Below are 23,770 nucleotides of genomic sequence, written 5' to 3'. Positions count from 1 at the left end.
ATCAACTCTGCTGTACAGAAGTGAGAGCTGGCGGATATCTTAATCATAAGTTAGACATAACAGATATGAAAGAAGCGAGAATGATCGTTGGTATAAACAGGTGGGAACAATGACAGAAGGGTAACTTACTTGGAATGAGGAAATAAATGCGAAGTTAGGAATGAACTTGTCTGAAGCTGTATGCGTAAACCGGCTTTGGTGGTGGAGTCATGTGAGTCATATGGAGGAGGGAACAATGGACTTTGTCATGGAGGGTAAGAGACCAAGATGACGATGGTTAGCTAGGCGTTAATATAAGGAAAGATCTTCACTGGGGTAATCACATAAATATGATTGTAAATAAAGGGTACAGGTCTCTGCACATGGTTCTGAAGGTATTTAGGGTTTATAGTAAGAATCTAAAGGAGAAGGCATATAAGTCTCTGGCACGACCCCAACTAGAGTATGGTTCCAGTGTATGGGACCCTCACCAGGATTACTTGATTCAAGAACTGGTAAACATCCAAAGAAAAGCAGCTCGATTTGTTCTAGGTGATTTCCGACAAAAGAGTAGCGTTACAAAAATGTTGAAAGTTTAGGCTGGGAAGACTTGGGAATAAGGAGAGGAGCTGTTCGACTAAGTGGCATGTTCTGGGCTGTCAGTAGAGAGCTGCCTCTGTAGATCAGTGGTAGTGTCGGCCTCCAGATCCCAAGATAGCAGGTTGAAACCCGGCAGACCTAGTCGGATTTTCGAAGGCCGGAAGAAAGTCCATTCCACACTCCACGTCGTAAGATGTCGGCATGTAAAAGATCTCGGGTTACACATTTGGTGTTTACTCGACAAAATTAATTCTCAGCCATAGACACCCAAGAGAGTTTCGGTTTATTGTATCTGGCATCTAGTGGGCCTAAAGCAAACCAGAGCATCAAAATTGATGAGCAGACAGCCAGATGGCGTCAAATTGAAATGTCTGCACATGGTAGCTGAGGCCATACAATTATTATTATTCATTTATTTTTTATTTTTTGCTATTTGCTTTACGTCACACCGTCACAGATATGTCTTATGGCGATGATGGGACAGGAAAGGGCTAGGACTGGGAAGGAAGTGGTCGTGGCCTTAATTAAGGTACAGCTTCAGCATTTTCCTGGTGTGAAAATGGGAAACCACAGAAAACCATCTTCAGGGCTGCCGACAGTGGGGTTCGAACCTACTATCTCCCAAATACTGGCCACACTTAAGCGACTGCAGCTATCGTGCTCGGTTTATTATTATTCATGGAGAGATGGTGTGAAATGACATCAGTAGATGAATAAGTTTGAGTGGTGTCTTTAAAAGCAGGAAAGATCACAATATGAAGATAAAGCTGGAATTCAGGAGGACAAATTGGGGCAAATATTCGTTTATACATAGGAAGGCGAGTTAGGGATTGGAATAACTTACCAAGGGAGATGTTCAATAAATTTCCAATTTCATTGCAAACATTTAACAAAAGGCTACGAAAACAACAGATAGGGAATCTGCCACCTGGGGGACTGCCCTAAAATGCAGATCAGTAGTGATGATTGATTGGCTCAGTTTCTAGTGTTAGATAAAAGGTATAGAACTGAACTAGGTCAAAGAGCTAGTTACAAATAGGGAATCGTGGAATAAATTCACAAGGGCTTGTAGGCTGAATGCAAAAAGCATAACAGTTTATAATGAAGATGTAGTATGTATGTATGTATGCATGTATGTATTTTTATCGTATATCACCCAGATTTTTTCCAGTTTTTGTATCGTGTAGATCTAGTCCTGGTGCAGGTCCCATACAGTGGAACCATACCCTAATTGGGGTCTTCCCAGAGACATGCCCTCTCCTCGTACATCCTTACAACAACCCCTACATAACAAATAATAAAGGAACTGAGAGTAAAGATGGAAGGACGATTAGACGAGAAGCAATATGGCTTGAGAAACGGTTCATCAGTAGTGGACTCCATCTTTAATATGAGACAAGTGATTGAAAGACATGGGGAGTATGACACAGATCTAATGAAGACATTTCTTGATATAATGTAAAAGCATCTGATAGTGTACCCTGGGAAAAAATGTGGGGAAACCATGATAAGAAAATGAGTTAGCAAACAAATGATGAAAATTCTACATGCAATATATGGCAAATGTTTTAGCAGTCTCCTGACCCAAGTTGGAAGGCCATAATGGTTTAGGAAAGTACAGGGAAGCATGCCGTCACCACAACTGATAATGATGACGATGATGCTTGTTGTTTAAAGTGGCTTAACATCTACACCATTGGTCCCTAATGGTACGAGATGAGACGAAATGTAATGACAATTTAAAAGTCCAAAATCATCCACTGACCAGAATTCAAAACATAATGAAGAATGAATGGATGGATATGAATTTAAAACAATCAGTGGATCTGACCTGCAATGCCCAACATTCCCAGAAACTAGCGTTAAACAAGAGTATCATTGCCCAAGGGACTGCTTCTAAAACACAATACTGAATTGATGATGCTTGTAGTCTAAAGGGGTCCAAAATCAAGGTCATCGGCCCATCATAATGGTACTTATCACTAGTAAAGTAGAACCATGGTATCTGTCATGTTGTGGTACTTATGAAAATTAGCATAGACTCGCGATATACCACACATTACGGTACTACTCACAAACAAATCAATGCGGACATGTAACAAAGACCTATGGAGTTTCTCACATTGCGCTGCCATTTACAGGCAACGCAAATCTATGGTGTTCCTCACATAAGTGTACTAATCACAGGCTATCCCATGGTGTTCCTCACATACTGAGTACTAATCATAGGCAAGGCAGACCCATGGTGTCACTCATATAGTGGTACTAATCACAGGTACTGTAAAACCCACCCGGATTCACACACTGTCACTACTAATCACAAACCTATTGTGTACCTAACATAGAGGTATTACGCGCAAGTAAAAGCGACTCATGGAGTTCCCTGTGTGATGGTACAAATTACAAGTAGTTTCATGGTTCTAATCCAATCATCCCTTGGTCACCTCTTGCGACAGACATGGGATACCGTGGGTGTATTTGTCGTCTGCATCCCCCACTCACAACAGGGTAGTGTGTTTAGTCCGCGAGAGCTATTTTATTTTGCTCAAGTCAGCCGGCAAGCTGGTTAGGACCGCCCTATCCGCCACCTGGGACGTGCCACGTGGGAGCATCACCTCTACCCCTGCTACACCACCGTAGTAGGTTCATGGGTCACCACAATTATTTATAATGTTAATGGCTAAAACTGTGGAGTCAAATGACGCATTTTTTGAAGACAGATGAAAGTATGCTGCTGATATTGTAGTGTGGGGAACAATCACAAAGGATATAATAATAATGTTATAGTTTTAACGTCCTACCAACTACTTCTACGGTTTTCAGAGACGCCGAGGTGCCGGAATTTAGTCCCACATGAGTTCTTTTATGTGCCAGAAAATCTACCAACACGAGGCTGATGTATATGAGCATCTTCAAATATATCACCGGACTGAGCCAGGATTGTGCCCGGCAGGCACTAAGGAAGTAGTAGTACAAGAACTTGACACAGTGAATGAGAAAATTGTGAAATACGGCATGAAATTTAGTGTGGAGAAGAGCAAGATAACGGTGATAACAAGAGGTGACAGAGCAGAGAAAGTAAGGCCACAACCTTGAAATTGTAGACAGCTTTAAATACCAACAAAGCACACTAATGCAAAATGCAAAGCTGGCTACAGAGATTAGCAAAAGAGTGCAACAAGCAAATGCATTCTAACAGAATGTACAGAATCTAGTATGGAAGAAGGAAGTACCAAAGAAGTCTACAGTACATCCATATTGAAATACACAGCAGAGACCTGGGCAGCAACGAGAGGAGAGTAAAATTCTAGCCAAAGAAATGAAATTCCTAAGAAGTACGATGGGAAAAGAGTAAGAAAGGAAGACATCAGGAAGGAAACTGGAGTAAAAAAGTTGAATGAAAGAACTGAAAAGAACAGACCAAGATATTCTGGATACGTAAAGAGAATGGAGGAACGAAGGATACTGCAACAGATGATGAAGGTTAAGAGAGCACAGTAAGAAGAGGACCTGTATAAGAAGAAGGAACAGAATTATGGAAGAAGAATGGTGGAAGGAGAGAGGGAGGTGGAGAAGTAAGCTACCAAAAGTGTCCCAACCCATGTGGAGCTGGATAAGAGGAAATGATCAGAATTTTTGTTATTAGTTTACAATCCCACAGCTCTCTTAAGCCGAGACTTGTTCTCTTGCACCAAGAAAGGCATAGCAGATGAACCCAACTGACTGATTCATCTAATAAGCATTTTATATATTTTTTTGCCTTACGTCGCACTGACACAGATAGGTCTTATGGCGATGATGGGACAGGAAAGGGCCAGGAGTGGGAAGGAAGCGGCCGTGGCCTTAATTAAGGTACAACCCCAGCATTTGCTGGTGTGAAAATGGGAAACCACGGAAAACCATCTTCAGGGCTGCCGACAGTGGGGTTTGAACCTACTATCTCCCGAATACTGGATACTGGCCGCACTTAAGCGACTGCAGCTATCGAGCTCGGTCATTTTATATACTGTACCATGCAATGAACATATTTTATAAATAATAGGACCTCTATTCATTATAAGAAAAAAAGAAATAAAGCAACAAAAATAGCATTCATTATGCAAAAGAGAGAGAGATGCTATCTCCCCCCACTTTAGTTTTCAAGTTCCATACCCGGTGTGCAGTCTTAGGGATGATGTGCAACCACATAAGTAGCAGAAATGAGAGATCCTTCTTTTTTATGCTTGCTAGAAACCCACAATCCCATCTCGCCTCGCGGTGTAGGGGGCAACTCATCCACCTGTCACCCGGCGGCCCTGGGTTCAATTCCCGGCCGGGTCAGGGGTTTTTAATTGTAAATGATTAATACCCCTGGCCTGGGGACTGGGTGATGTGTCGTCCTTAATGTTCCTTTCCTCACATTCAACACTACACTTTCACAATTCCAATTACATGCAGGTTCATATCATAAGGTGCAACTAGGGGAAAAAGATCTCTATAGGTCGACGCCCCGAACAAACAGCATTAAAAGAAACAACACCCACCATCCCGCCCCAAAAAGTATTCTTACTCATACAGCAGAATTAAAACCGAGACTGTGTAAATCAGCTGAATGCGAGCATGTGCTATGTTCCTATTGGTCTGCCAATGTTCATAATGTGTTCCTATTCGCTGGAAAAGCTTCGTATTGTCTCTTATAGAGCTCACATCGTGTGCAAGTACAGGCCTGCCATATTAGCTAAAAGTAAGGGAACCATATCCACACCAATGGTTTTGTCACTAACCTACCCTAACCTAACCAGATCAATGGTGGTGTCACGCAGGATACTAGAGGCCTAAGGGCCGCTTCACAGCTCTAACCTAGGGGCCCCCAGATTTCCTTTGCTTGCCCCCAAGCCAACAGCCTAGTCACTAGCCTGACCTAACCAATCCAGACCAATGGTTTTGTCACTCCCCGGACCTAACCCATCCAGCCCAATGGTCTTGTCACTAAGAATGCACAAGTTGGCAAGCCTGTCGAGTGTTACGTGATGTCACCCAAGCTGCACCATGTTGGATCTCTAACTTCACTTTTGCATGCAGGGTACAGAAGTTTTACCAAAAAATCATTTATGGAGTATTTTTTGCACGTTTATAATGTTCTAACATTTAAAAGAGATATTCATAAGAAAAAGGGAGCAGTAGGTCCAAGAGAGGTACCGTAGTAAAGAAGGTAAACTTTGTTCTACACTTATACTCACTCACAAAAGGAATGAGATTTCCACAATGTTATTCCTTGTTTTAATATCACCCAGGGTACCCATGACACACCATGTGGAACCTGAAACACCTTATTTGCCTCTTACCCAATAGAGCAGTCAAGATACGAGAAACATCTTCTAAACTCTATCCACATAGAATACAACAAACCTAGGCAGTAAATGATGACAGCTCTATCCAATTTTTTTGATAACTTGGTCCATGAAAAATAGATTTTACAAATACAGTACTTCTTAATGCATTTTGAAGACTCTATTACGGCAAAATTACTCGCTGTACCTGGTAATCTAATGACAGAAGATAATACGTACTTCAGAGACAGGAGGACTCTGCAACCAAACTGACTCACAGGTAGTTACACTACCTTAGGAACCTTCTTACATCTCTAACTACCTAGCTGTACTAGAGTACTGTAACAAATCAATGAAAGAAGTTTTGTTTATGTCATTCTAAAATGGCTCCCTGAAAATTCTAGGAAATAACTTCAATTCCAGGATATAAGAAATCTCTTCTCTCAGTGAAACAGGTCTCTCCAGCCACTTTCTGGCAAATATAAAATTGATTTTCAATACAATATTAAGTTTAAAGTGCAGATATGTCGTTTTATTGATGACCACCTACAGAAAAGAAGACCAAAAGATGCATCAGATTTCCAGTCAGACATACAAGTTAAAAATAGGCAAATATCATTTAAAATTAATGAAACACCTGTCATACAGAGTTGTATAGCCCTACTTCAGATATAAATAATGATGCACACATTCCCATAAGTTTTCCCTAAACATTAACATACACGAAAAAATGAAATAAATAAAATATGTTTGGATTCTAGGACGACTCAAACTTTTGTTACAAACCTAAGAGTTAGACGTTGAAAAGAACAAGTTCTTTGTGCACGAGTTAAAAAACAAGGCCTAAACTTCAAAATAAATATCACTTTCGAAATTGACAAAATATGTTTAATGATGAGCAGCATGAGTTCTTATGATAATGACATGATCGAAGGCCTCAGCATCTCGCCTCATATTGGGGATCAACACAGTTTTGAAACTGAAAGACAAGAAGTCATTCACTTCCGATTGATCAAAAAAATTAATATTTAATTACGGGTGAAATAGCTAGAATTTCCAAAATAAATCTAGAGAAAACAGTTCCCCATACCTTAGGGCATCTTCTATTATCTGCTTTATCTTCGTAGTTTTGCTGTCAAGGCCATTGGTGTTCAAGTTATGCGAAAGGCAATTTGGTTTTTCTTGGTCCGAGTCCGTAATACCGTTGGATGGAATATTGTTGTCATCGTTGTTGCTGGCCAGTCTTCCGTTAAGTCTGTCATTCGCGACATCACAACGGATATGCTCTAAAAAGCCACTGCTGCTGTTACTACAACTACTGCTGCTGCCGTTGTGGGAACTGATCGTGCGGTTCACATATTGCCACCCGGATTCCCTCTTTCTCGCTAAACTTTCATATTCAGACTTGATCTCTGTCGATGCACCATTTTTTCCGGCGATGTTTTCTTGCAGTCCGGGCCCGTCCATTTCTCCGAGTTGGATTTCCGATGACAAATTAATCCAACTCCAGACCGAAGCAATCCAACCATTTTGTCATACGGATCAGCTGGGCAACTTGTTAGGAATCAAACATAGTAAGAAGACGGAGATGTACTAGTCGGTTTCAACCATATATCCACGAGTATTTCACCTTACTTTGGATTCAGAACACTACTTATTATTCTTGACGAATATGTTTAACTATTTTCTGTGTAAAATAAAAATCAAGAACGATATTTTATCAATAATTCATATTATACAATAAGGTGAGATTATCGAAACGAGTGTAGTATCTTCAAACATGATAACCTCTGGATAACTTCTGCCAAGTCTTATTGTAGAAAAAGTTACTACATAACGTAAAGTTGAATCAAACGCTACTAGAATGCGCTAACTGTATCAGGGAAACGTGCTTGTTTTTGTCGCTGAGAAAGCTCGCGCCAAATTGAAATTAAAACGTCGATAACGCGAATGCATCGTACAGCCCAGTAGCGGCGACTAAGGTAGGGGGGGGGGGGGGCAGTCACCCCCCCCCCCACACACACACACACATACACACTTTGCAGAGAAAACATTACATTTTTATTCCATTTTAGCTGACTGAAACTAGGAATTATAGGAATTATTTAAAAACAATTTGTGCACATTTTTGATTATTAACAAAATTATTATCGAAAATACCCACAAAATGTCGTTTGTAGCGGCTAACCTATTTGCATAGCGCCACAGCAAGCAGTGGAGACTATGCAAATGCTATGAGGAAGGGTAACAGGGGTATTATTATTGTTAGTATCGTTTGGGCCTACTGAGGACCACGGGGCTCGTTTCGACTCCTTGTATGGAAATTCTGTTTTTTCTTCGCCCAGAAAGCTTTCATCTTCTGGCTGTGTGCTTGTTTCCTTTCCTCGGTCCACTTCGGTCGGGTGGTGCCTGTGCTCTGTCTACTGGTGAGAGACTCTGGAAAGACACCTTGAAAGGTCAACTGCCGGAATAATACACGATCCTGTATGGTTTGTTCTGAAATTCCCAGCTGTTCTAAGTCGGACTTCACTGTGGTGATCCATTTATTTTAGGACGCTTTCCCTCTGCCTGTAGTGGTAAAGATCTTGCTGGTAAGTGTGTAAGTACTCATACGAGTCAAATGCCCATAGAAAGTCAATCGCCTTTTCCTCATGGATGTGACTACCGTATGTCTTCTTGATGGTCATAGATCTCATTGTTGTGCCTCATCCTGTAAGTACCATCCCCTTCTCTTATTGGTCCTAAAATCCTCCTTAGTATTTTTCGTTCCTTGAGCTCTTAGCTTCCTCAGTGGACCTTTTCTGTTCATCAGAAGACACTTGGATGTATAGATGCTCTTACAGGCACCGTATGGTAGATCCTTTCCAACTTGGTGCATCTGGTGTCTATTGCTTATGTCTCATTCTCGGTTGCTGAAATCCCTAGGTACTTCACTGCAGGAACCTTACGAATGGTGGTGTTTTCCAATGGCATAGTAGGTGGGACTCTCTTTATGTTAGTCATGAACTCAGTTTTCTTTATATTGATCATCAAGCCGGTTTTAGCTGCTATGTTATAGAGGCTCTGTAGCTGGTGAGTAGCTTCTTCTATGTTGTTGGCTAATAAGGTAAGGTCGTCGGCAAAGGCCAGGCAAGGTACACTGAGATTATCTTTCTTGTAGCCAATTCTCAGTCCACTTCCTGGAGGTAATGTGGCAGTCCATTCCCTGATAATCTTCTCTAGAACGGGGTATGTTTTTCACCAAGGTCGTGGATACTGAGGCATGATTCACCTGCTTGCCGCGTGCATTCGTCAGTTTGGCAATCTCTTTAATATTGTTTGTTAGTTTCTTAGAATGTAGTCAAATACTAAATTTTATAATCACGCCGTACTTCTATTTAATTGTAATACGTGTGCAATATGGTTTCTTTGGTGAAAGTTTTATTGTATAGTATTGAATCAAAATCTCAAAGAACTATTATTGCCGCACTTAAGTTAGTAAACTTCAACCTTTACCTTTCTGTCGAAATTCTCTCAAAGAGCATCAAAAATTTACAATTTTGTAGCTTTTTTGTTCAGTTTTGATGTGTATACCCCTCCGCCCGCTATATCCCTCAACCCGGCTACGTTCTGTTGTCTGTAGGCCTATATTCCCCCCCCCCCCTTCACTTTTAATTCCCAATCGCCGCTACTGGTACCGCCAAAGGTTATGAAATGAAATGGAAATGAAATGTCGTATGGCTTTTAGTGCCGGGATATCCCAGGACGGATTCGGCTCGCCAAGTGCAGGTCTCTCTATTTGACTCCCGTAGACGACCTGCGCGTCGTGATGAGGATGAAATGATGATGAAGACAACACATACATCCAGCCCCCGTGCCATTGGAATTAACCAATTAAGGTTAAAATCCCCGACCCGGCCGGGAATCGAACCCGGGACCCTCTGAACCGAAGGCCAGGCCAAAGGTGATATTAGCCTGTGAAACAAGATTGTCGATACCTTTATATTTCCTGTATAATTCTTTACCAAACGAGTATATTCTGAGTCCTAGTAGCCATCTTCATTGGAAGGAAGGTTTGGTTTTTCCCTTGGACTCAGCGAGAGATCCCACCTTTACCGCCTCAAAGGCAGTGTCCTGGAGCGTGAGACTTTGGGTGGGGGATACAACTGGGGAGGAGGACCAGTCTACAACTATTTTAATCATGTAAAATATCAGTTCCATGTTACTTGCCGATAACCAAGCAAATACCGGTATCAATCAATCAATCAATCAATCAATCAATCAATCAATCAATCAATCAATCAATCAATCAATCAATCAATCAATCAATCAATCAATCAATCAATCAATCAATCAATCAATCAATCAATCAATCAATCAATCAATCAATCAATCAATCATTTGATTAATTAATCAATTAATGATCTGCATTGAGGGCTATTGCCCAGGTGGCAGATTTCCTATCAATTGTTTACCTAGCTTTTTCTTAAGCATTTTCAAAGAATTTGGAAATGTATCGAACATTTTCCTTGATAATTTATTCTATCCCCTCACTCCTCATCCTATAAATAAATATTTGCCTCAATTTGTCCTCTTGAATTCCAACTTTATCTTCATACTATGATCTTTCCTAGGGTACTATTAAAAGCTCCACTCAAACTTATTCGTCTACTTACATCATATTAACGAGGTTGTTAAGAAAGGTTACAAAAATCTTCACATGGTTATGAGAGTATTTAGGGGTTGCAGTAAGGATGTAAATGAGAGGGCATGTAAGTCTCTGGTAAGACGACATTTAGAGTATTACGAAAATGTTGCAAACTTTGCGCTGGGAAGACTAGGGAGTAAGGAGAAGAGATTCTCGATTGTGTGGTATGTTTCGAGCTGTCAGTGGAGAGATGGCGTGAAATGACATACAAGGAAGAGGGAGGAAGCGACCGTGGTCTTAAGTTAGGTACGATCCCGGCATTTTCCTGGAGGGGAAGTGGGAAACCACGGAAAACCGCTTCGACGATGGCTGAGGTGGAAATCAAACCTCCTCTACTCAGTTGACCTCCCGAGGGTGAGTGGACCCCGTTCCAGCCCTCGTATCACTTTTCAAATTTCGTGGCAGAGCCAGGAATCGAACCCGGGCCTCCGAGGGTGGAAGTTAATCACACTAACCACTACCCTGCTAGGATTTTATAGTAGTAATATATTTCAAACCGGACTGAATGACTCAGATGGTAGAACCCAACCTGGCTCAGTCTGGTGGTGTAACTAATAACTAGAGGTGGGTTCTCGATACTTTCGATACCTCGATATTCAAGATGTGGCAGTGTCGAACTATACAACTACACATGAGCTCGATACTGTTTCGATATTATGTTAATAGAGGGTACTGTATAACCAACCCATTGCCCGTTTCTCTACGGTGTCGGGAATAAAATGTTTAATTAATTTTGTCAACTTTCCAAAAGTAGAAGATTTTGAAGTGGTCGTAATTAGCACATGTCTCAACTCACAAGTTTCAAAATAGCAGGCAGCAGGCATAGCCTAACAAGAAATTGGACTGGTTTATAACTCTACTGATCCCATAACAAAAAGGACCTTCCTCCAAATTTCCGCCACTGTGTCTAAAGTACAATTGTCTTCGAAAGTCATGTACCAGGCCAATAAAACGCGCCGCTCCGTCTACAAAATAATATTCTTCTGAGAATAACCAACAACAGAGGCTTATAGTAAACGAATCCTGTTGTACACTGACTTAGCAAATGTCATGGGATAGTCACCTAATAGCGTGTGGGGCCTCCTCTGGCCCTGCGAGCTGCAGTGAGACGCCGTGGAAGTAAGTCGACAAGTCCCTGGTAGTCGTCTGGACGCAGCTGACACCAAATCGTTTGCAGAGCGGCCGCCAATGCTGGTCTGTTCGTGGGTGCAGGATCCATGGCACGGAGCCTGCGTTCCAGGACATCCCAGATATGCTCGATAGGGTTCATATCGAGGCTCCTGGATGGCCATGGCAGTCGTTGGACCTCCGCTGCATGTTCCTGGAACCATTCCCGGGCGACGTGGGAGCGATGTGGCGGCGCGTTATCATCTTGAAACACCGCAGAACCGTCTGGGCGCTGGAAGGCCAAACATGGGTGGAGATGGTCTCCGAGCAGCTCAACATATCGCGTACCATTTAAAGTATCTTCCAGAACAACAAGGGGACCCATTCCATACCAGCAAAATGCACCCTAGACCATAACAGAGACACCAGCGCCCTGGACCACACCTTCGAGGCAGGCGGGATCCATCGATTCATGTGGTCTGCGCCATACACGGTGCCTCCCATCGGCATGGTGCAGTTGAAATCGTGATTCGTCCGACCATACCACGTTACGCCATTGTTCCAGTGTCCATCCTTGGTGACTGGCGACAAATGCGCGTCGTTGTGCCCGATTACGTTGGGTTAACAGTGGCACCCGTGTGCGGCGCCGGCTCCCATACCCCATAGAACCCACGTTCCTACGGATTGTCCACTGGGAGACGTGTCTAGCATGGCCTGTGTTGAATTGACCAGTGATTTGATGCACGGTTGCCCGTCTGTCACTATTGACAATCCGTCTCAGATGTCGCCGGTCACGGTCATTGAGGATGGCTGGACGGCCGGTCGTTCGTCTGTTGTGGACGGTGACACCCGCATTCAACCATTCACGATACACCCTATACACGGTTGATCGTGTGAAGCCGAATTCTCGCACCACTTCCGAAATCGCACTTCCCATCCGTCAGGCACCGACCACCATACCCTGTTCGAATGGTGTCAGCTCACGATGACGTTCCATGTTACACCTGTCACATGCACAGCCACTGCTCACAAGGGTCTCCTACACAACTGTCGCTGGCACAGGGGGCGTGTGGTGCGCAGACAACACACCTGCGCATCAGTGCTCCGCTATCCCATGACATTTGCTCAGTCAGTGTATATTTAAACTATCAAATAAAATACTCGTATATAAGGGAGCAATTTATTACAAAAACTGTCAGCACTTTTAGCATGATATCTGATTTTGCTTTTGGATTACTATTTTAAAATGTCAAGTCAGTGGAACTATTTCCAGTTGGATCCTGTCAGTGATAACCTTGCCATTTGCCGCATTTGTAAAAAGACTTTCTCTCGAGTAGGAAAATCTCGCAACATTAGCAACGTGAAGAAGCATGTCACCTCAGTTCATAAAATTATTTTTACTGAACGTGAACATCACAACAAAAACAACAACAACAAATCGAAAGAGTGAAAATGTAAACAAGTGAATGAATGGCACTGGAAGAGTCAGGACCTCGTTTAAGGTTTTGTTGCAAAGTTTGGGCTGGGAAGATTTAGGACTAAGGAGACGAGCTGCTCGACTAAGTGGTATGTTCCGAGTTGTCAGTGGAGAGATGGCGTGGAATGCCATTAGTAGACAAATAAGTTTGAGTGGTATTTTTGAAAGTAGGAAAGATCGTAAAAAATATAAAGCTGGAATTCAAGAGGACAAATATTCCTTTGTAGGAAGGGGAGTTAGGGATTGGAATAATTTACCACGGGAGATGTTCAATAACTTTCCAAATTCTTTGCAATTGTTTAAGAAAAACTAGGTAAGCGAAAGATAGGTAATCTGCCACCTGGGCGACTGCCCTAAATGCAGATCAGTGGTGATTGTTTGACGGCCTTTTATCCTCACTCATTAATGAGCGATAATGTGCCAACTGCAGTTTTGGTTCAGGAGGTATTCTTCCCCTAATCTTCCAATGGAGAGCTATAAGGAGGCTGAAATAAACGTTGAGACACACATAAGTACACAGTCTCCGAGCGGAGGGAATCTTTCGTTCGAGGTAAAAATCATTTGACCCAGCCTGCAACCGAATCCGGACCACTTGTGTCCGAAGGCCAGCACGCAAATGTACCGTATGTGAGGTGACCAATAACATGGACCTGGTTGAATAAAGAAAGGATTTTTGAGGAGGAGTTTGGGAAGGAAGCGACTGAGGCCTTTAAAATGTACCGTTTCAGTACATACCTGTAGGTAAAATGGTAAAGCACGGAAAGCTATTTCAAGAATAGCCGATGGTGTTCGTATTTTGGTGTGCGGAATTTTTGCCGGTGATTTTTCGATAGATATTTTTCTTTGCCTAGTTGTGCATTGACATCTTCCATCAGGATTTTTACGTCATCTCGATTAATGTTATTCATAATTTTTTCTAGTTTTTCCAAAATTTTTCAAAGGGTTAATGATCAAATTATGACCATGCGCATCCAGTGCGCCAACAAGAAATTCACACTTGTCAATGCTCATGCATCTACTAACATCGACAATAAGATCAATCCTGAATATGTTGAAATTTTTTGGAAAAACTAGAAAAAATTATGAATAACATTCATCGAGATGACGTAAAAATCACCGGCAAAAATTCCGCACACCAAAATACGAACACCAACGGGACACGATTGGTAGACACTTGTCATCAATTTAACCTCAAAATTATGTCTACCTATTTCAGGAAACCTGCACACAAACAGAAAACTTGGCGATCTCCCATTCAACATCTCGGTGAATATCAGATTGATCATATTACCATCTCCCATGCCCATTGGAGAACCATCGATGACGCTCAAGTCCGTCGAGGGGCAAACATTGATTCGGATCATTACCTTACAAGAATCAAAATGAAATTTCCGCCGAAGAGAACTAATAAAAAACATTACATTCCATAATTAGACGCAGCTAAGATTCAAGAAACAAAAATCGCGGAAGAATTGAATAAAGAACCAGTGAACAATTGAACGGACTTTTGCATCTAAAATTGTCAGAAAAGCCAAAGAACTGATTCCACCAAAAAGAAAGAAAAAAAAAACCCTGGTGGGATTTCAACTGTGATCAAGTTATTATTGTTCGCCGAATCGCATTTCAAAAATACAATAGTCACACATCTCCAGAAACCCACAACACTTTTGCGACGCCCGCAAACAGGCAACCAGAACTATCGGGACAACTAAACGTAATTATGCGGTATAACTAATCAATCAATCAATCAATCAATCAATCAATCAATCAATCAATCAATCAATCAATCAATCAATCAATCAATCAATCAATCGAAGATGACTTCAGAAATCACAACAGTCGAGAATTTTTATGAAACTTTCGCGAACAGAATTAACTGTTACGTACCGCAAAATTTGACCTTCAAAGAATAAGATGGAAGTCTAGCAGTCACAAATCAAGAAAACTGTGAAGAACTAGCACGCTATTTTTCTGACCTCCTCAATTGCCCTGAACCGCCTGAGTGATTCATACACACAGTCCTAGAACACATAAGACCCGAAGCCAAACCACCAATGCAAGAAGAAATCCATCACCACATCAAAAAGCTCAAGAAGGGAAAGACATCAGGAGAAGACGGAATCATCGCAGAACTATTACAAAATTTAGGACCACGATCACTACAGAAAATCACACAGATCATTCAAGACATTTGGCGAAGTGAAAAACTACCGGACGAATGGAAATGCGCATTCATCCGCCCACTCCACAAAGAAGGAGGTAAATCTGATGTAAATTACTACAGAGGGATTTCCATTTTACCCATCGCTTATAAAAGCCTCTCCGCCCGTCTTTTGCAACGTACGCAAGAATAACTCGAGCCCCTCATCGATGAATATCAAGCTGGGTTCAGACCAAACAGATCAGCCGTCGAACAAATCTTCAATCTGAAATTCACCTTGAAACTTCGAGCCACGCGAAACCTCCCAATCATCTGTACATTTGTTGACTTCCGAAAGGCTTATGACTCCATTGATCGATAATCTCATTTGAATATACTCGAAGAAAACAATCTCGATCCGAAGACAAGGCGACTCATCCAACAAACCCTGACACAATTTTCAAGGTCAAATTCATTGGAGAGATCTCTCAACCTTTTCCCATTAAAACCGGTGTCCGGCATGGTGACGGACTTTCTCCGTTGCTGTTCAACATCGTTCTTGATAAGGTTATCAAAGATTGGGAAAAATAATTGAAATGTCGCAACATCTGGAAACCTGTTATGTTAGGAAGAAAACAGAATAATATCAACGTTACTTGCTTAACCTTTGCCGATGATTTGGCAATCCTCTCCGGAGATGAGCAGACGGCAATTCACCAGATTGAAGTCCTCAAAGAATGTGCTGGGAAAGTTGGTTTACAAATCTCCTTAAAAAACTGCATTCATGGCTACAAAACACATTGAACCACTGACGTTGCTAACAAAATACGACACAATAAACAAGGTTTATCATTTAAAATATTCAGGTGAAATCATTGAACCTACAGGTACATAAAGAATGGCACAAAAAACACGTGAACTTAAAATACGGAAAGCATATGGGAAAACAGCGAACATCTACAACAAAACAATGCATGAGCATTAACACAAAACAGGACGGTCGTCAAACTTGAAACACTCTGTGCTAGTGAGACCTTAAATCTCAATTATAAAGGGGATCTCGAAAATATCAAGAAAGCTGAAACTTGCAGATGAATTGCAATTGCACAAGTTCACAGAAAAAACTCAAACATTGAAACAGATATCTGTAAACGACGGTTGAAATTTTATGGACACATTCTGAGGCCAGATGACAATCAACTAATAAAGAAAACATTGATGTATTCACAAATATTTAAGACGACAACGGCTTGAATCAAACAAGTCCAGAGTGATCTAGATAACGCCAACATCACACCTACAGATATCGAAGACCACAAAATTTTCAGACGTGAGATCTACACTTGGAAAGTTGCTTCAGAAAATATGCCCAGAAGATCTAGGAGAAAATGGACTGACGAACGTCGAGCTAAACACAGCATGATGAAGGAATTCTGGAATAACAAGTAAAATAACAACAACAAATCATAATTTGCTTTATGTTATTCTTTATGGGTCGGAACATACTCAATAAGGCCCTGAAACCAAGAAACAGAATTTATAAATACGACATTGGAAAGTTAAAAATCAGTCAAAATGTCTTAGAACAATACCACCAGCAACTGACATTTGAATCTCATGAATGGACGAACATCGCCTCCAAGATCCAACAAGCAGCTAATACTGCAATCCTGACAGCTAAGAAGAGAAAGCATAGGTGGTGGAATGAGGTGTGTGATGAAGTGCTGACCCAAAGAACAAATGCCTGGAAAAAGTGGAACTCGACCCGAAGATCTGAAGATTTCGATGTGTTCCGTGAAGCTCGAAAAGAAGCAGCCAGAACCTTCCGAAGGGTCAAGCGACTATATGAGAAACAGCAGTTAGAACAGATCGATCAGGATTTCCGGAAAAACAATTCCAGAGACTTCTATCAAACATTCAAGACTAATTTGAGAGGGTACCAAGCCCTCAGGCTTTGTTTTAGAGATGAAAATGGAAAGCTAGGCTTGACCAACAAAGAAAACTGTACGATCATATCTCGGTACTTTGAAAACCTTCTTAATTGTGATGAACCAAAAGAAAGATTCCCTGTGTGCGACCCGATCCACAAATTACCCAACTCAACCCCTCCTTGTAAAGAGGAGATCAAACAGATTATAAACAGCTTAAAGAATAATAAGGCAGCTGGTGAAGATTCGATAGTGGCAGAACTACTGAAGCTGGCAAATGATGAAACTCTAGATGTGCTAGTCAAGCTTTTTGAAGATATCTGGAGAACAGGGGTGATACCAACTGAATGGCTGTCAGCACTAATCCACCCTTTGCACAAGAAAGGTGATAAAAATAATGTCAACAACTATAGGGGCATCTCATTAGTATCCGTTCCCTATAAGATTTTCTCCAAAGCAGTTCAGAACCGAATTGAAGCTCACCTTGACCAACAGATTGGGGAATATCAGGCTAGCTTCAGAAAAAGCCGTTCGTGCCCAGAACAGATATTTAACCTGAAGAGTATCATAAGGTACAAGAAGACAGGAGGACACAGTTACGTGGTTGTGTTTGTTGACTTTCAGAAAGCATATGACTCCATTGACCGCGAGTCATTAATGAATATTTTGGAAGAGTTTGGAGTGGACGATACGCCAAGAAATTTGATCAAACAAACTCTAACCAACACAGTGTCGAAAGTAAAATTTATGGGTGAGATCTCAGAACCGTTTACAATCAGAACGGGTGTCAGACAGGGAGATGGACTATCCCCACTCCTCTTCAACTGTGTTTTGGAAAAAGTCATTCGAGAGTGGAGGAAGTTGTTAGACCAAGAAGAAACAAAGGAAGATCAGTTCAGACTTGGTCCTAAGCACAAAGGGGTGTACGTTGACTGCCTGGCCTTTGCGGATGATCTGGCCATTTTTGCTAACAACATAGATTCAGCAGTCAACAAGATCAATAGGCTGTCAGAAGTTGCTGAAAAGGTAGGACTCCAGATTTCTATTCCAAAGACAAAATATATGACAAACATCTGTGATGGACCAGAATGGATGATCACTAATCTTGGAAAAATCGGTCGAGTCAAGAATTTCAGATATCTTGGTGAAGTCATCCAGCAGAATGGATTAGAAGAGGAAGCAATCAATGTCAGGATGAGGAAGTTAGACCAGGCATACCAAATGACAAAGAATGTCTATAATAAAAAGTCTATGAGTATAGGGGCCAAGTTCCGACACTATAACACAGTTGTAAAACCTGAGGGATTATATGCATCTGAAACTTTGACCTTAAGTTGTAAAGGTCAAGCTGATCGGCTGGAAAAAAGAGAGCGCAGGATACTAAGAAAAATCCTAGGTAATAGGTGGGTTGATGGACAGTGGCGAATGAGACCAAATGAGGATTTGTACAGCAAGACAGAACCTCTCACAGCGTCAATTAAGAAGAGACGGCTATTATTTTACGGTCATCTCTTGAGGATGACTGATGGTCGGCTAACAAAAAGAATATGGAATTTTATTCAATCTAAGGCAACAAGGCCGAGATGGTTCCAGGAATGCGAAAAAGATCTGATGCAGATTGGTATTTCAGACGAAGAAATTCATGACAGGAGCACATTCAGAAGATTGGTGAACAACTATCAAGGTTTCCAAATGGCATCAACTTCCAGAAGACGGAAAGGACCTTTCTCTGATGAGCATAAACAGGCACTCGTCGTTGGGCTCAGAAGATACTGGCAGGAAGTCAAAGCCGGAACAAGAACAAGACCTAGACACTGAAATGAAGTTGGTTGTTAGCACGCAGTCCATAGAGGCTCAACTCGATGTATAAAAATAATAATAATAATAATAATAATAATAATAATAATAATAATAAAATGGTATTTTGAGGGATTCAATGGTTTCCTCTTCCTCACGCGCCTAAAGACCCGATCCACTGAGGATTACTCGGCTACATGTATGACATTTACCTCACACCTTGACTAAGTTTGGGGATTTACGTTCACACCCTGACTAAGAGTAGGGGCTCAACCTCACACTTTGGCTAACTGTGGGAGCTTAAGTTCACACCTTGGCTAAGAGTGGGGTCTTAATCTCACACCCTGGCTAAGAATGGGACTTAAATTCACACCCTTCCTAACCTAACATAACCTAACTCAACTTAACTTAACCTAACCTAACCTAATGCTAGCTAAGTGTACAGGTTTAACCTCCCTCTGAACTAACCAGCTGCACTTCGCCACACCAGCTTGTAGGCATGGAGGAGCTCTAGCTAGTGAGCTTAACCTAACGCCTGCCATTACCGGCTGCCCTTCCCTACACCTCAATCAATCAATCAATCAATCAATCAATCAATCAATCAATCAATCAATCAATCAATCAATCAATCAATCAATCAATCAATCAATCAATCAATCAATCAATCAATCAATACTGATCTGCATTTAGGGCAGTCGCCCAGGTGGCAGATTCCCTATCTGTTGTTTTCCTAGCCTTTTCCTAAATGATTACAAAGAAATTGGAAATTTATTGAACATCTCCCTTGGTAAGTTAATCCAATCCCTACCTCCCCTTCCCATAAATGAATATTTGCCCCAGTTTGTCCTCTTGAATTCCAACTTTATCTTCATATTGTGATCAATCCTACTTTTATAAACGCCACTCAAACTTATTCGTCGACTAATGTCATTCCACTCCATCTCTCCGCTGACAGCTCGGAACATACCACTTAGTCGAGCAGCTCTTCTTCTTTCTCCCAATTCTTCCTAGCCCAAACTTTGCAACATTTTTGTAACGCTACTCTTTTGTCGGAAATCACCCAGAACAAATCGAGCTGCTTTTCTTTGGATTTTTTTAAATCAGGTAATCCTGGTGAGGGTCCCATACACTGGAACCATACCTACTCTAGTTGGGGTCTTATCAGAGACTTATATGCCCTCTCCTTTACATTCTTACTACAACCCCTAAACACCCTCATAACCATGTGCAGAGATCTGTACCCTTTATTTACAATCCCATTTCTGTGATTACCCCAATGAAGATATATTCTTATATTAACACCTAGATACTTACAATGATCCCCAAAAGGAACTTTCACCCCATCAACGCAGTAATTAAAACTGAGAGGACTTTTCCTATTTGTGAAACTCACAACCTGACTTTTAACCCCGTTTATCAACATAACATTGCCTACTGTCCATCTCACAACATTATCGAGGTCACGTTGCAGTTGCTCACAATCTTGTAACTTATTTATTACTCTATACAGAATAACATCATCCGCAAAAAGCCTTACCACTTCTTTACTCATATCATTTATATATATAAGAAAACATAAAGGTTCGATAATACTGCCTTGAGGAATTCCCCTCTTAATTAATACATGGGTAGATAAAGCTTCACCTACTCTAATTCTCTGAGATCTATTTTCTAGAAATATAGCAACCCATTCAGTCACTCTTTTGTCTAATCCAACTGCACTTATTTTTGCCAGTAGTCTCCCATGATCCACCCTATCAAATGCTTTAGACATGTCAATCGCGATACAGTCCATTTGACCTCCTGAATACAAGATATCTGCTATATCTTGCTGGAATCCTACAAGTTGAGCTTCAGCGGAATAACCTTTCCTAAAACTGAACTGCCTTCTATCGGACCAGTTATTAATTTCACAAACATGTCTAATATAATCAGAAAGAATGCCTTCCCAAAGCTTACATACAATGCATGTCAAACGTACTGGCCTGTAATTTCAGCTTTATGTCCATCATCCTTTCCTTTATACACAGGGGCTACTATAACAACTCTCCATTCATCTGGTATAGCTCCTTCAACCAAACAATAATCAAATAAGTACTTCAGATATGGTACTATATCCCAACGCATTGTATTTAGTATATCCCCAGAAATATTTCAATTCCAGCCGCTTTTCTTGTTTTCAACTTTTGTATCTTATTGTAAATGTCATTGTCATCATATGTAAATTTTAATACTTCTTTAGCCTTAGTCTCCTCCTCTATCTGGACATTAACCATGTAACCAACAATCTTTACATACTGCTGACTGAATACTTCTGCCTTTTGAAGATCCTCACATAAACTCTCCCCTTGTTTATTAAATATTCCTGGAATGTCCTTCTTGGAACCCGTTTCTGCCTTAAAATACCTATACATACCCTTCCATTTTTCGCTAAAATTTGTATGACTGCCAATTATACTTGCCATCATGTTATCCTTAGCTGCCTTCTTTGCTAGATTCAATTTTCTAGTAAGTTCGTTCAATTTCTTCTTACTTCCACAACCATTTCTAACTCTATTTCTTTTCAGTCTGCACCTCCTTCTTAGTCTCTTTATTTCTCTATTATAATAAGATGGGTCTTTACCATTCCTTACTACCCTTATAGGTACAAACCTGCTTTCGCATTCCTCAACAATTGCTTTAAACCCATCCTAGAGTCTGTTTACATTTTTATTTACCGTTTTCCACCGATCATAGTTACTTTTTAGAAACTGCCTCATGCCTGCTTTATCAGCCATATGGTGCTGCCTAATAGTCCTACTTTTAAGACCTTTCTTTCCATCACATTGATTTTTAACTACGACAAAAACAGGTTCATGATCACTAATACCTTCTATTACTTCAGTTTCTCTACAGAGCTCATCTGGTTTTATCAGTACCACATCCAGGCTTCCAGCAGAGCATTCTAACATCGCGGGGTAAAAAATTAAACGTTTCGGAGGATACTTTAGACGTTTAAAATTAAAATTTTGGGGGTGAACACAACCTTTAAATTAAAAAATTCTTAAACTGATGGTCTTAGACAATTTACTTTTAACTTAAAATTTATTAAAATATCATCTAACCGGTGATATAGATCAATTACTCCCGACTGCCTCTTTTCAAAGTTTTGGGGTAAAAAGGTCATTTAACGTTAAATATGTCTAGGATGTTACTTTAAATGACGTTTGGATAAAAATACGTTGGGGGTGAAAAATCCCCTAACATAAAAATTCATTATTTCCACAATCAGTTTTTGTAGAAAGCTATTTGTGAGTATAAAGTTTTGTTTTACCTTCACATAACGTTTCTGCTCTTTATATACGGTATGCAAAATATATGAGGTAGGGGTGCCTAGAAAATACTTAATTATATCCTATGCATGCTTTTATAGGACTAATTCAAGGTTGATGCTCATATGCTTTAGCTAATTCTGTTCAGATGGGTAGGGGCTAATGAGCTGGGGCTAATGAGCAAAAGTTAAAGGGCTAATGAGCAGTAGCTAATGGGAAAATACTGATTTATTGATCAATACATTAACATTTTAGATCAAGTAACATTCACCCTCAGTTCTTCTACAGTGGCAGTGTCCGAGGCAATCGCCATTGTGAACAGTGCCATATAAATCAATCAATCAATCAATCAATCAATCAATCAATCAATCAATCAATCAATCAATCAATCAATCAATCAATCAATCAATCAATCAATCAATCAATCAATCAATCAATCAATCAATCAATCAATCAATCAATCAATCAATCAATCAATCAATCAATCAATCAATCAATCAATCAATCACTGATCTGCATTTAGGGCTGTCACCCAGGTGACAGATTCCCTATCAGTTGTTTACATAGTCTTTTATTATATCATTTCAAAGGATTCGGAAATGTATGAATATCTCCCTCGGTAAATTATTCCAATCTCTACCTTCTCTTCCAATAAACGAATATTTGCCCCAATTTGTCCTCTTGAATTCCAACATTATCTTCATATTGTGCTCATTTCCTACTTTTAAAAACAGCAGTTAAAACCGTGTTCGTCCGCCTCTGTGGTGTAGTGGTTAGTGTGATTTGCTGCCACCCCCGGAGTCTCGGAAGGTCAACTGAGTAGAGGGGTTTCGATTCCCTCCTCAGCCATCCTCGAAGTGGTTTTCCGTGGTTTTTCACTTCTCTTCCAGGCAAATGCCGGGATGGTACCACGGCCGCTTCCTTCCCTCTTCCTTGTCTATCCCTTCAAATCTTCCCATCCCCCACCAAGGACCCTGTTCAGCATAGCAGGTGAGGCCGTCTGGGCGAGGTACTGGTCATCCTCCACAGTTGTATCACCCGACTCAATGTCTCACGCTCCAGGACACAGTCCTTGAGGTGGTAGAGGTGTGATCCCTCGCTGAGTCCGAGGGGAAAACCAACCCTGGAAGGTAAACATATTAAGAAGAAGAAGAAAACCCTGTTCATCTACTAATGTCATTTCACGTCTGGTGGGGGTGTTGATTATTGTTTTAAGAGGAAGTGCAACTAGACAACCATCCTCTATATAACACTAATCAGAGAGAAGAAATAGAAAGGCCGACACTTCGAAAAGTGAAAGTATTGACATGGCCCACGAAAGGCGTAAAAATGAAAGACATCGTTGACCTCTAACGCTCTAATACCGTCGGGGTCATAAAAGAACAAGAATCAACCAAGGGGGGTCGGATAGGATAGTTGAAAGTGAGGAGCTTGT

General features: G+C 41.0%; 1 protein-coding gene across 1 annotated transcript in view; it reads right to left on the bottom strand.

The window, feature by feature from the left end:
• The window catches only part of LOC136875046 (uncharacterized), a 116,546-nt gene extending 109,131 nt beyond the window's left edge, over positions 1–7,415 (bottom strand). Inside the window, exon 1 of the mRNA XM_067148768.2 lies at positions 6,979–7,415. Coding sequence (XP_067004869.2) covers positions 6,979–7,355 — 377 coding nt within the window. The 5' untranslated portion in view covers positions 7,356–7,415. The remainder of the gene's footprint in view (positions 1–6,978) is intronic.
• Positions 7,416–23,770: the final 16,355 nt, after the last annotated feature.

The sequence above is a fragment of the Anabrus simplex genome, chromosome 5, assembly GCF_040414725.1.
Source record: "Anabrus simplex isolate iqAnaSimp1 chromosome 5, ASM4041472v1, whole genome shotgun sequence".
Lineage (NCBI taxonomy): Eukaryota > Metazoa > Arthropoda > Insecta > Orthoptera > Tettigoniidae > Anabrus > Anabrus simplex.
The sequence above is the reverse complement of the archived record's forward strand: the minus strand, read 5'-3'. Positions and strand labels throughout refer to the sequence as shown.